This window comes from Pan troglodytes, chromosome 1 (assembly GCF_028858775.2).
Source record: "Pan troglodytes isolate AG18354 chromosome 1, NHGRI_mPanTro3-v2.0_pri, whole genome shotgun sequence".
NCBI lineage: Eukaryota > Metazoa > Chordata > Mammalia > Primates > Hominidae > Pan > Pan troglodytes.
Window position 1 is genome coordinate 105,967,521 of NC_072398.2, and position 13,487 is coordinate 105,981,007.

Consider the following 13,487-nt stretch of genomic DNA (forward strand, 5'->3'; position numbering starts at 1 on the left):
GCAGCTGGGCGGTCACATCTGGAAATGGAAAGCCGACCTCCCCCTCCTCCTCCACCACCTCCTCCTCCTCCTCCTCTCACCCAGGATCACTTCCGAAACCACTTGGCCTTCAGCCCCTGCCTCGGCCAGAGGTTTCATTTTTAACTGAATATTTACGAAAGCTGAAAGCGTGCGAGGGGGGTGGGGTGGAAATAGCGGCTGCTTCTTTTCCAGGGATTTATTTAATGGGGATGTGTTCAAGGCAAGACCGAATTCAGAAGGATATCGACGTCGTGATCCAGAAGTCCAGAGCTGAGGACTGCCTGTTTGCAGGTGAGTTCTTGCTTTTCCAGAACCTCGGACCCAGCGCCCCCTTCCCAGTTCTCTGACCGCGACGTGTGTGGCTGGGGTTGGGGTGGAGGGTTTGCACGTCCGCATTCCGGGGTTCATTTGGCAACAGCTGCTGCAACCAACGCGGGAGCCAAAAGCGGGAGGGGGCGCCAGCCTCGCCCCTTCCCCTCCCCCCACCCCCAAGTCTGGGGCAGCTACCAGCTTTGAGGGCAGAACCCGCGTGGCCCGAGCGGGGGTCTAGGCGAAGGGGCAGTGCGTGGTATTTCCAGCCCCGCGTAGTGCCCGAAGCCTGCAAGCACGCCTCCTGGGTTCCAGCAGCGGCGGCAGAGCGGGGTTGGTTGGACCCGCCAGGTTTGCGTAATGGGCTGAGCGGCGACGGCCGGGAATGGAGCCTGCTGCGCTGCGCTGCGCTCGTAAGCTGCGCCCGGCACCGAGGACCCCCGGGGGGCAGCGCTCGGCCCATCTCCGGCCCCTTCGGCTCCATCTAGTCCCCTCCGACTGGCAAAGAGAAGGGATTCCTCGGATTCCCAAGGCACCCAGAGCCCCTGCCTGGGGGGTCGCCTTTCGTCCATTTTGCTCCCCCGGGAGAGAGATCGGATTTTGCTTTCGCTGCCGCGAGCCCGGCTGGGGCTGCTTCCGGCCTCCCCGACCGGGAAATTCCCGCCATTGCCATGGCACCCGGCACTTGCTGCCGGGGGCGGCCTGCCGCTGCACCCAGTCGGGGGCGCGCCGCATCCCCTCGGACGCTGCGCGGAGAGACCTCGCCGCCCTCTAGCCCTCGCCTCCCGCCCGGCCAGGCCTCCCCTGACTCCTCCAAATGGAGGGCCCAAGTCCTGATCGGGGTTAAAACAAATCCACTCCAGGGGTAGCTAGCTTTTGACAGGACTTTCTGTTTCAGATTTCAGATACTCAGACTCCACCTTTACTTTTACCTATGTTGGCGGCCCCAGAAGGTATTTATGGGTGTAGAGTTGCTTCATTTCCTGTTCACACTCTTGTGTTTCCTTTGTTCTTAGCGTGTTCCGTGTTCGGGTATTTTGGTTGCTTGTTTGATTATTGTGGCTTTTCTTTACCTACAACCCAAGCCTGACGTCCCTCGGTTTTAAATAGCAGGGGGAGGGGAATCAATGTTTGATTCAGGTGTTTCGAAGACCACGCCACAGGCGATGAGCAGAACTCTTCATGTTGAAACGGTTCTGCTACAGTACTAGATTGCTCTCAGGCGATTTGGGGTTGATACAGGCAAGCCGGTGCAAAACTGGAATACTGGATATGAAGTGAAATGTATGAAAGACATAAAATGTCACAAAATAGTTTGATCACAAGTGTTGATTTTCCTGGTGAGTTGGGGCTGCGTGTTTCCATGTTTTCTGAAGGTTCACATAAACATGCAGCCTGCCAATTCTCTGTACATTTTTTTTTTCAATGAGTGGTATTTCGGTTTTCACGTTTAGTTGTAAGACAGAAATTGGAGACTTATATGTAGCTGGAGTGGATGACTTCTTTCTTTTGGGGGAAGAATGAGAGATGCACATTTCGTTAGTAAATTGTGAACAACTTGAAACAAACCCAAATCCAATTTTGAATTGAAGAAGTAGAGTTAAAATGAAAGGTAGCCATTCAAATACTATGCCTTGCTGCCTTCACTTATTAAGTTAGGATTTTCTTCCTTTTAGCCCTTTAGGGATACAGTAGTTTAAAAGAGCAGTAGCCACATATGAAAGGATCAGATTTAGCTTAGAGGGAATTCCTTAGACCAGCCCTGCTGTTAAGACTTGACATTCAATATTGTTTGATCACATTCCAAAATATATCTTAGCTAATGGCAACATTTGTAAACATATAAATTGCAAAAGAAGCTTTCTTGTGTACATACATTTTTAAAAGCTTGAAATTGATGTGAACTTTTAAAAACACGTAGGATCTGTATTACATTCTACATCTCAAAACAAATTTAATTAAAGTGAATATCATTCCAGTATATACAATATGCCTAAGACCCAGAATTGGCACATTGATTTACTAGTTGAAAATATAACAGTATTCACCAAACTTCAATGTATACTTTTTGGAGAGAATGAAATTACAGTATTTCTTAATTTACTGTAATTTCATCTTTGTAATTATGAATTAACAATTCAATGAGAGGAGACTTGGTTGATTAAATTAATGCTGGTCCTACACATTATATCTAAAGGATCTTCGTATATGACTACTATCCTCTTGGATTATTTTAACAGTTAAAATATACAAAGTGGCCCATTAAAAACAGAGTTGACTTTTCACCATTGCTGTTTTTCTGGTGAGACATGTGGAAAGAAAGGACAGGTGGACTTTTCAACTAACTAGCTCTCTGATTTTTAATAAGATACCTCAGTTCTTTTGGCCTCAGTTTACTTATCTGTACAAAGGGTAAGTCATATGCTTAATCACTAAGATCTGTTAGATACTGCAGTTAAGATTCTTTATCAGCAAATTACTGAACTCTATTGTTAACATAGCTAGAGGTGGAAAAGGGAGCAAGATCAGGTGTTGGGATGAATAACTAACTAATCGAGATAACATCAGTTTTCACCATAGGAACAAGTACCATGGTTGCTCTTAAAGTAAGAGATGTTTCCTATTTTATGTAATTTTATTAAGGGATAGTGTTTTGTTTTGTCACTGATTTAAATGTACCTGGATGTTTCTCAGCCATTTGGCTAAGATCGAACACAAGTAGTACCTGGGCCTTTTATATCTAATCTAATGTAGACCAGCCTGTTAAAAGAGAAAGACAATTGGTTAAACTGCTGATGTGTTGCTTTGTCTTCTCAAAAGCTTGTTCTATAATACAATATGTAAAAAGTTGTTACAGTGTAGTAACCGTAGATAATCCCTTTATGATTTGTACCTAATGGCGAAGACCTTTTATTTTCTGAAAACAACGTGTTTGTTTTCATTACCGACATTAGAAACCAATATTTATTAATCTATTTCTCATCCTGACATTTCAGTCAGACTCTTAAAATAATCTTGCTGTGTTTTGATTTAATGTGCTTATCAACTTATAATATTGAATTAATGTTAATAGTGTCATTTTAGGTGAACTAGACTTCATTGAAGGAGGTGGGAGCCTTATGGAGAGAGAGTATATGATTATCTCTATTTGTATTTAATTACCATTTCATCTAACCATTCAGAACATATTTCAAGAATAATTTTAATTCAAGTTGTAGATAAAACTTACTATACCATTTTCATTTTGACGCTTTCCAAGAATGAGATACACGGTATTTTAAAGACAAAGATTGATCTTACATGTTACTATTAAAAAAAACACGATAATTTTGTTCTACATTTATACTTTTAATTTTTCTGTGGATAATAAGAAATGCCAAGAGTCGATTGTGTCCATGCTGGCAAGTGGCCTAATAAATTGTCCTTTTATTTGGTGGTCCTCAGAGTGGCAGTTAACATCTTGCTATTCTGCCTTGTGGACTTGAGGTGGAAAGGTTCGTGGAATTATATCCTTGCTTTTGGATGTGCAAACTGAGGCTCAGAGAGTTTAAGACACATAGTCACTTTCACCAATTAAATGATGAAGCTGCCATGTAAACGTATTTCATCACACTCCCGAGACCTTCTTCTCCAGTAGTGTTTTCAAGCTTTTTGAGCATGCAGACACTACCATCAAAAAATTATGTAGAGACATACTTGAGAGTTACAGTTTAAAGAAAAACAAGGTGTAATTATTTGGTTATTAGTAGCATTTACATATGCTTGAAAACTTCTGCTATATATACAGTAAGATTAATTTATTCTAACAATGATCTTGATAATCCCCCTGATTCCCAGACTCCTTGGAATAGCTCCACAGCTATCAGTGGTTCTGCCACAGGTTCAGAGCCTTCCCAGTACTGCCTTCTTATTTGAGAGGTGTGCTAAGAGCTATAAAGCAGAGGCTTCAATTGTACACAATTTGGAAGTTTAGGCAAAAGTTATTTCTTCCCTATATTTTGTCATGCTTATCTCCTGTCTCTTTCTGTTTTACAGATTAGCAATAAACTCCTTAAAACCCAAAGGTTTGGGCTTCTGTTCCTTTCACTTGCAGTCAGACATGGAGTTAGTGGTAGAAGAAACAGAAGGGGTAACCTGCATGGTGACAGCTACTGAGGGGATGGATAGGAAAGCAGGCTGAGTCCCTGGGGCCAGTGGTTACCAAAGCCAAGGAGAGAGCAAGGGGAGCCCAGTGGGCCTGGCCATGGACTGCTCTGGAATTCCGAGTGTGAACTTTCAGCCAAGAAGGTAGTGTGAAAATATTACTGTGAGGTTTTAAAAGTACACAAATAACAATTGTTTTTTGTAAAAAGAAAAAAAAAAGTTAGAAAAAGAGATATGCCAAAAAGAAGAAAGTAAAAAATACATGACTTCTGTCTTCTGTTAACATGTTAAAATTTATTCTTTTAGATTTTTATGTGTCTATATACATGTAAAATATATATGCATCCCCAAATTGTGTTATACTCTTTTGAGACCTCACATTTTTTTTCACCCAAGAATATAACATTAATTTCTTTCCTTTAGAAAAGACATGAGACTAAAGAATGTTTATTGAGTTGAGAGTTTCCCAATCAAGGAGTATGACTCTGTATAATAATAAATCTAATGTTTTATTGGAAATTATAATAAAATTAGAAATTTAATATTTGGCAGGATGTGAGTTGCCTGCATATGTACACCCTTTATTATATGACTAGACACTCTTTTGTGTGGTCATGGATATATTGGCATCTTTTGAAGTGTATCCTTTTTGTTTCAGGAGCTTCTGTCTAGATGAATAGCAAGTGTGACACTGATAATAGTAATCGAATATTCCTCCAAGTACAGGCTCCTTCCTCTTTCTCCTGGACCTTTGCACATGCTGCCTGGAAAACTCACCCACAACCTACTTTCCATCCTCTCCTTCGGCTCATCCCTGCTCAGCCCTCTTTGTTGAGATATTTGCCGAGCCAGATACTCTGAGAAGCCTTTCCTGGCATCTTCGTCTATATAATTCTGCTAGTTGTTTCTAAAACTATGTTGTTAGTGTATATTGTAATCACCTATTTATGTCTGTTTGACTGTGAGCCTCTTGGAGATGGGAATTCTCTCCTATGCATTGCGGTTTCCCCAGCCCCTAGCACACTGTCTAGCCCAGTATTCCTTCTCAGTAAGTAGGTGTTGAATGACTTACAAAATGAATGCTAAAAGACCTGGTAGACAAGAAGGAATTTCTTAGCCTAAATGACCAGATGTGGAGAAGATACTCAAACACTTCAGGGTCCCCAATCTGGTGATGTCACTTGCAGTGGAATTTCATATGAATCCAGTGTGACAGAAGTTGCCTAGTCAAGTTGTAAGTCCTCTTCTCTGGGTCACATGTTCAAATATTTTTAGGGGACAGATAATGCAATATTTAAGATACAGGAAGTGATGAGGACTGTGGCACACTGGAGAGTTTGGACTCCAAGAGTAATTAATTCAGTTGAAAAAATCAACAGCACTCTGTTGATCAAGCAAACTTTCTAGGGGCCCTAATCCACCTGGGCCTGCAGTATGTAATTCCATAACTCATGGGACGCCATCAAGAGAGACAATCTACTTGATTGCTATAGGGCCTTTGTTTTGTTTGGAGTTCCCCAGGAAGGAGAAATGTATGTGTGTGCAGGGGTGAGGAGGGGGGAGAGTGAAGAAACAATACTATCCCCTTAAAAAGGTTTGTCAGTTTTCATTATGAAAGAAGACCAAACGTGCCCACTCCAGAAATCTTGGCATATGCAGTTATTTTGAAGCCATTCAGCGTTCTTCAAGATGTCACAATGAAAAGAGTGATGATTTTTTAAATAAAAAATTAACATGTTTCTCTTGGCAATGGGACTTTCTCACCATACTTTTAAGTTACATCACTTATTATGTATTCAAAATACTGATTTTTTAAAAGTATGTTCCTTGGAGCCCTGGGAACCTGCCTCAGGAGCTGGGGTGGCTGTGGGGAGGGAGTATGAAGGGAGCTGAATGAGTTAGTGAGAATCTGGGTCTTCATATCTTTTTTAAAATTGTGGCTGCTTTTTTCTGTTCTGTATAATAACTCTTTTTGAAAACAGTTTCATTGTTGAGTTTTAAAACCACTGACCTAAAATAACCACCAATTTAACATAAGTATAACTTCATTGAGTTTTTTTGTATTAAAAAAATTAAACTCCATTTTCTTCATGGATTAAGGTGATCCTACTAGGATATTTATTAAGCATTGTCTCTGCTGTTCTTTTTGCTTGCCTTGCTTTATCCCGTGTTTCCAAAAAATACAAATAGGTATTTTGTCAGCTATTTTACATTTTATAGCAGGGAAAACAGAGGCTTGGGTGATTTAAGTAAGTTACAGTTAGTAAGAGCCATAGGATACATTTCGGTGTAAGTCAATGTTTATGTAAGGCTTAAGGGACATTGGTTGAATTGGCATGACTAGAATAGTTGGGAATGTTTGGGAATGGGGAGAGATTGCTAATGGGATGTCTGCCAGGGGCAATACTGAAAATCTACTGGTTGGCAAAGGTAGTGCCTGAGCCCAGTGCTAACCATAGTAGTTGGAAAATTGTGTACGTTGGCTGTGGAATCCTTATGCAAATATTTGTCCAATCCATCTAAATTTCTCTCTGCAGCATTTTTGAAAAGACATATAGCTGAAATTTTGTCAGTCCTAAAAATATTTTGTATTTCTCTGCCCAGATTTGCATTTGGGTAGATCGTGCTGTAGAAGATATATCTTGCTTTAAGATAGCTGCCACTGATTAGTTTATTTTAGTCTATTTTAATCAACTTATTGCCTTGCAATCTTTCCTTTTTCATTCTCTAAATTTCTGAAATTCTATCTTTCATGTTCCCCAGGAAAGACTAGTAAGACGTGTTTTTATTAATAAGACATTATCCTCATTTCACCATGACATAATTTGGGCTTTCTGTTCCAAGTTATCCTACTTGAATGCTGGACACTTCCACCTGAATATTTGTCATTTTCACCTCAACTCAGCACATCAAAACAATCCCTTATTACCTCTTTAAAAGAAGCTTCTCTCTCCAGCCTTTTCCTAGTCAGTATCACATCTTTTGAGCCAGGTATGGGGATTGCAGTTTCAGATTTCACCTCAAGTCTTCCTCTTCTGGTTCCTGAAGCTCCGGCAACCTCTACTTTGAAACATTGTTGGCCTCTTCATCCCATCCCATGTCAATATTTAGCCCATGCCCTGTTGGCTTTGACTTAGCTCAATCACCTTCACCCAGTGTCTTAAAATTCTTGATTTTGAGTTTCTTATCCATCCAGTTTATTTACACCTGAACTCTTTAAGTATGAAATTAATCATTCTTCTGTTCAGAAGCCTTCGAATGTGACCACAGCTTTTTCCATATAGACCTAAAACTTATATTCTTGGCCTTTGAGAGCTGCCTTCCCTACCCACTGATATATGTTTCTCGTGCTTCCTAACACCTACATGCTTCTGTTTGCTTAGTGACCACCCCCCACCCACTCATCAGCAGTTTGTATTAATTTAGTGTAAAGCTGTGTAAGGTTTATTGATTGATAACATCTGTGTCAAGATCATGGTTTTTATTATAAAGAGCAGTTCATTGTGTTTTTTCCTTGCCCACGAATGGTATCTCTGTTCATTAGAATACATAATATTTTATGCATAGGAGGATAGAGTGAGAATATGAGTAGAACAAAGTAAGAATGAGAGGAGAGGATAGTGAAATTTGAGGATAGGATGAGAATGTAAATAGATTTATGTCCATCCATTACAAGATTAATAACCACAATGATAAAAGTCTTGAATGTTATTTATTTGCATATGAGTGATATTTCAGTTTGTGGCTGATACCCTTTTGGTATTAAATGGAAGATGACAAATCATTCAATATTAATTTTAGAGGGAGACATCTATTGAAACCTTTGTGCAGTCAGGTCAAGTTTCTGTGTACAAAAATTAGCAGAGAGGTTGCTGCTGGTTGACTTCCCCTAGGATGGTGTCTTTCTGAACATTTTGAAATGTAGATTGAAAAGATGGATTTGTCAACTAACTCTGAAGTGCTGTAGTTATTTGTGTTTTCATCATTGTTTTATTGTTTATTTTATTTTTAAGATGGAGTTTTCGCTCTTGTTGCCCAGGCTGGAGTGCAGTGGTGCGATCTTGGCTCACTGCAACCTCTGCCCCCCAGGTTCAAGCGATTCTCTCGTCTCAGTCTCTCAATTAACTGGGATTACAGGCACACACCACCACGGCCAGCTAATTATTTTGTATTTTTAGTCGAGACGAGAATTCACCATATTGGCCAGGTTGGTCTCGAACTCACCATATTGGCCTCAGGTGATCCGCCCACCTCGGCCTCCCAAAGTGTTGGGATTATGGGCGTGAGCCAGCCACGGTGCCCGGCATGTTTTATTGTTTGAAAAACAAGTACAGGTTGTTATTATCCAAGAATTGTTGATAGAGTAAATACTGTATTTGAAGTGTAGAACTGAGGCAGAGGCTGATTAATATAACTAGTTTACATTTGTTAGCCTTTCACATCTGTGAAGGAATAAAGTACAGACAAAAGTGGAAAACAAACCAGGAAAAAAAAAATTGTGAAGCACAGAGCTGCTTAAAAGAGTGATGTCACATTAAAAAAAAAAGTCACAGAAATAAGTCAGTATTTTGTTTAGAGACTAGAACTCCAACTGCTAGCCAACTGCCTAGAATATAGTAAATATTTTCTAGTTTCTTAAATGACTAGTAATATTCCTACATTATGTGATGGCATTTCCCAAACTGTTTAATTAGATGTTAGATTTGTAGCCAAATATGTCTAGGAAATGCTTAAACAATATAAAACAGTTTTAATGATTGGCTTTTTAGAACGTTATATATTAGTGTGCTTTATGCATATCCAAGAGGTGAGTGAGGTATTTGGGGTTTTTCAGACTTACTTGATTACAGATCTGGAGTATCTCAAAACAGTTGTTTTGTGGAAAACACTTTGGCAAACTCTGAGTCTTAGTCATTAAAAATAGTTTTTGGGTAAACAACAGTGTAATAGAAATGGAAATTACTGATTCACATTGAGCCATGAAGAATTTATTTTCAGCAATTTTTATAGAAGTTGCTTTATGACAAAGAAAGCTTTGGTTAACTGGCATTTGGCATTTCACGCCTCTAAATTTTCTACATGAGGATTTATTTCTCTGGTTCTCTCACTTTCTCACTCAGTTATACTGAATTCATTTATGATGAGCGCTCTCAACCATTCTTATTCATCAAAGCCCTGAAGTTGGCAGAGCCCTCTCTGTTACCTGATTAGAAGTCCGTCTTCCGTCTCACAGGGAAGTGTTAGAGATGGATAATGTTTCTGTGTAGCAGAAGTAGTCATTATGTCCCCTTAAATTCGATCACTTTGACTGCAGTAGAGCTTCTTAGTGAGCAGTCTGTGATGGAGTATACTTTCGGAGAAGCTCATGGTGGGGGAAATCTGGAATTTATCTAAATATTTCATTTCTTTGATAAATTACATTAAAAATTAATGAGAGTATCTATTTGGTGAAATCATTTTCCTCCACGTGACCAAATGAGAAATTTAGTGAAAGATTTAAAATCATTTTTCAGACTTTTTCCACATTAGTCGGGAAGCAAACCCCTTTTTTAAGGCAATGTCAGTTATTAAGCTTTAGGGAACCACATGCCACTTTAGGTAACACATGATTGGAGAGATTGAAGAGTGAAGTCCCTGCTTTAAAGTGTACTCCTGTGGACACAGTAATACATATATTTAAAATAGTTCATGTTAAGAGTAGGTATATTTCTATCTAAATACTCTGTAGCTTTTGTGATTCAGGGAAACGAGTGGAGCCTCACAGGCACAAGAATCTAGTAAATTCTAGGTTTCTTGTGTGGAAATCAGTGGGCAAAATCTTAACTGAGTGAATTCTTGATTATTGGTATCACATTTGTTAGTCTGTATGTATCTGTGTCATCGATCTCCTTAAGAAGAGACTCGTAGATATTGACTGGGAGACCCAAGCTGAATGCTAAAATCTGCTCCATGGATATAAGCTGATGCAGTCATCATTTCACATTAAAATGTACCACAGCTATATATGCAGCAAAAAAAAAAAAAGTTAGTCCCTCCAGCTGAAAAGCGGTCATTACTTTATTATCACCACAGAATTTGAAATGATTTCTGTAGTTAACAGTCAGATTTTATTTTTAGTTAACTAAGACAAAGTGAATAATTCACTGTGAGCCAAATTCTTTCTTGATTCCTCTTTTTGGAGCAGTCCATCTTTATGGGAAAACCAGCCTAGAATGGTGATTTCAGTTTCAGGTGATTTCGATAGAATTGTATTTGGCTCAGAAATGATAAGACTGGGGCCAAGAAAAATTTTAAACTTTTTTTTTTTGTAATCATATTACTAGTTTGATTTCATATGAACTTCCTTTGTTGACTTTCTTTGCCATTAATTTAAAAGTTCCAGTATCCTCAATATTTGATGTCTTATATGTACAGAATCCTTTCCAGCTGTAAGTCATCAGCAAGTAAAAAATTTAGTATGGCAATAGTTTTCATAAGAGGTTTTTTAAAACAGAAAAATGTTGACATTGCCAGCCTCTGGGTTGCATTTTGGGATACGCTACATTTCAAAGGTATCTTTTAAATCTGAAGGCAAAGACTTTTTCAACATCTGAATATTCTGATTTACAGAAATTAAAAAAAAAAACCCCGGAACATTACACAGGGATATAAATTTGAATCAGGAAAATATAAAATTAGCTGATTATTTTTATTCAGTAAAAGTGCCTTGGCACAGAACTAAAATTGATAACTTATGGTTTTAGCATGTAGATAAGTACATGAGAGTAAATCACATTTCTATATGAATAGAAATATCCACTTTATTCATGTATAGATTATAAAACTATACTAAACAAAAAGTAATCATTTACTATTACAAAAATTATTAAGAACCATTACAAAAATTCTCTGCCTACTAATTTTCAATCACCATAGAAATACAGTATTTAATAATGCTGCTGCTGTACTTACATAAAACATATTAAGAATAGATGTTATATTTCTGTGTTTGAATATTGAGCTTAAACATAAAACATGTTTGAAATGTGTTTGTGTGTGTCTCTCACACACACACATAACATGTACATACCTGAAACTCATACTGCAATTGCAACACATCTTAAGTTTTTCCTTTTAAACATACCAAGATAACATTCTAAAATGAAGAATAATATCTATGTCTCTCTTCATACTACATACTATCTCTCTATGTATATACAATTGCTATAAACATATCTTTATATTTGATATATATAGGTACATGTATATGGATAGATAAATATAGATATATGAGAGAGAAATGGAGATTAGAGATCTATGTTTGCCATAAATCATACTTGTTAACATAAACCATCTGATTAAACTGATATTTTGTGGCCCAAGACCTGAGACATGCAAAACTATTCTTAGCAGATAGAATTTTCTAAAAGCTTAGAGCTCATTCTCCAGGAGCTGGCCAAGGACCAGTCCTAAAGGCAGACCTTTCTTGGAAATGTACAGAGTCTGGGCAAACAAGACCTGCTGAGTTAACCCTTTCCTATACATATGCAGACGGTATTCAGCACAGGGCCTGACAGAAGGCAGTGTTTGTTATTATTATTCATAGCATTAGCCCATTTCTTGTTGTGAGCAACATGAACAAGGAGACTAAGGGGAAAAAAATGCCCTTTTTTAGGGTGACCACCCTAACTGATTTGAAAGTCTACAATTTTTTCAGTTTAAAATGGTATTTATTTGTAACATGTACTATTATTGAATAACAATTTCTAATTAAAAAACTACGCTAGTTTTCTGCCTATGGAGAAGCCACCTTTTTATTCTTTTACTTTCTTAATAAGCTTGCTTTCACTTAAAAAAAAAATCTACCCTACATATACACAAAAGTTAAAAAGCAGCAATAGTGTACATTGGTCAGTATAAATGCATGCAGTTTTTTTTTCTTCAGTGTACAAAGTCCAAGTCTAAACCTTTATAATTTTTAGAGTCTAGCGATTCTCCAGACTCCATACTTTTCGTTGTTATCAGATGCCAGCATTAATTGCTTTTCCTTTCTTCTGTTTTGGGTTCCTGATCTTCATCTCTGTCTTTAAAACATATTATTTTCTTTAGATTTGAAAGGTTGGGTTTTTGTCTTCATTTCTTATTTGTTTAGCCTTGTATTTCCCTTTCTTTAATTGAATTGTGTTATTGAAAATTAAATAATTTCTCTGTGAAGTCAAAAATCCTGTTTCAGGGTGGGCTCTAGAGCCTTCCTCTTGGGCCATATCCTTAGAAAGCCTGTGTGTATTCTGATACATTTGGCAATTTCTACTGGCTTTTCTTGTATTGTCTGACCCCTTTTTATTTCAGTGGTGCATCCTGGTCTTACCCAACAGGCAAGTGGTGACTCCAGTGCAGGTGACGCAGAGGTGACACTAGAATGAAGTGAAATATTCTGTTGAGGGCTAAGTTCATGTTTTTGCTGACAGTGGTGGATAAATGTCATGGCTTCCCCCTGCATAGTGCTTAGGACATTTCTTTTGATATGTGTTTTAGAGAAAACATAAAACTTGTAATCAGGAAAATGCAATAACGGAAGAAATGCTTACTTGAGTAACTAATGTGAGTTAGGCAAAGAAGATACAAATACTTCCCATTTCCTACTTCTAAATTACAGTCAAATTGTCCTAAGCAAATCTCTCATTGTCTCCATGTAAAAGATATAGAGAAGCCGTTAGAAAAAGGTGGCTGGAACAACTTTATACATACAGCCTGAATGAACTGCCTCATCATTTATATGTTTGAGGAAAGTGTCTGTTTGATAATTTAAATTAAGTTTAAACTGTCATAAACGGAGAGCTGTACAGATTCTGTGGGAGAGGATACTGGGGTACCAGATACTCATTACTAGGCTCTCCACTCTGCCTTCTTCAATACTCTGGATCGGTGCCCTTTATTCATTTTTTTCACAACTTCCTCCCCTTTGCTCACATTCTTTACAAGCTTCCAGGATTTTTTTATTTTATTTTATTTCTTTCCACAATGACTCTCATGGC

At 38.4% G+C, this 13,487-nt stretch overlaps 2 protein-coding genes across 5 annotated transcripts in view; one reads left to right on the forward strand and one right to left on the reverse strand.

Annotated features, from left to right (window-relative positions):
• The window catches only part of LOC129144306 (uncharacterized), an 85,359-nt gene that overhangs the window by 32,508 nt on the left and 39,364 nt on the right, over positions 1-13,487 (forward strand). Inside the window, exons 2-3 of one of the 4 annotated variants that reach the window (XM_054686185.2) lie at positions 214-312; positions 1,229-1,283. The exons of 1 other annotated variant lie outside the window; for it this stretch is intronic. The gene's annotated coding sequence lies outside the window, so the exon portion shown is untranslated. Of the gene's footprint in view, positions 1-213; positions 313-1,228; positions 1,284-4,527; positions 4,618-13,487 lie in introns of those variants that run through there. 2 more of the 4 variants (XM_054686178.2, XM_054686184.2) reach the window with 2 other exon arrangements.
• On the reverse strand, positions 203-4,367 carry LOC461884 (uncharacterized). The gene is given in 2 exon segments (XM_063797807.1): positions 203-739; positions 742-4,367. Coding segments are annotated over 2 exon segments (810 nt in total). The 5' UTR covers positions 1,066-4,367; the 3' UTR covers positions 203-253.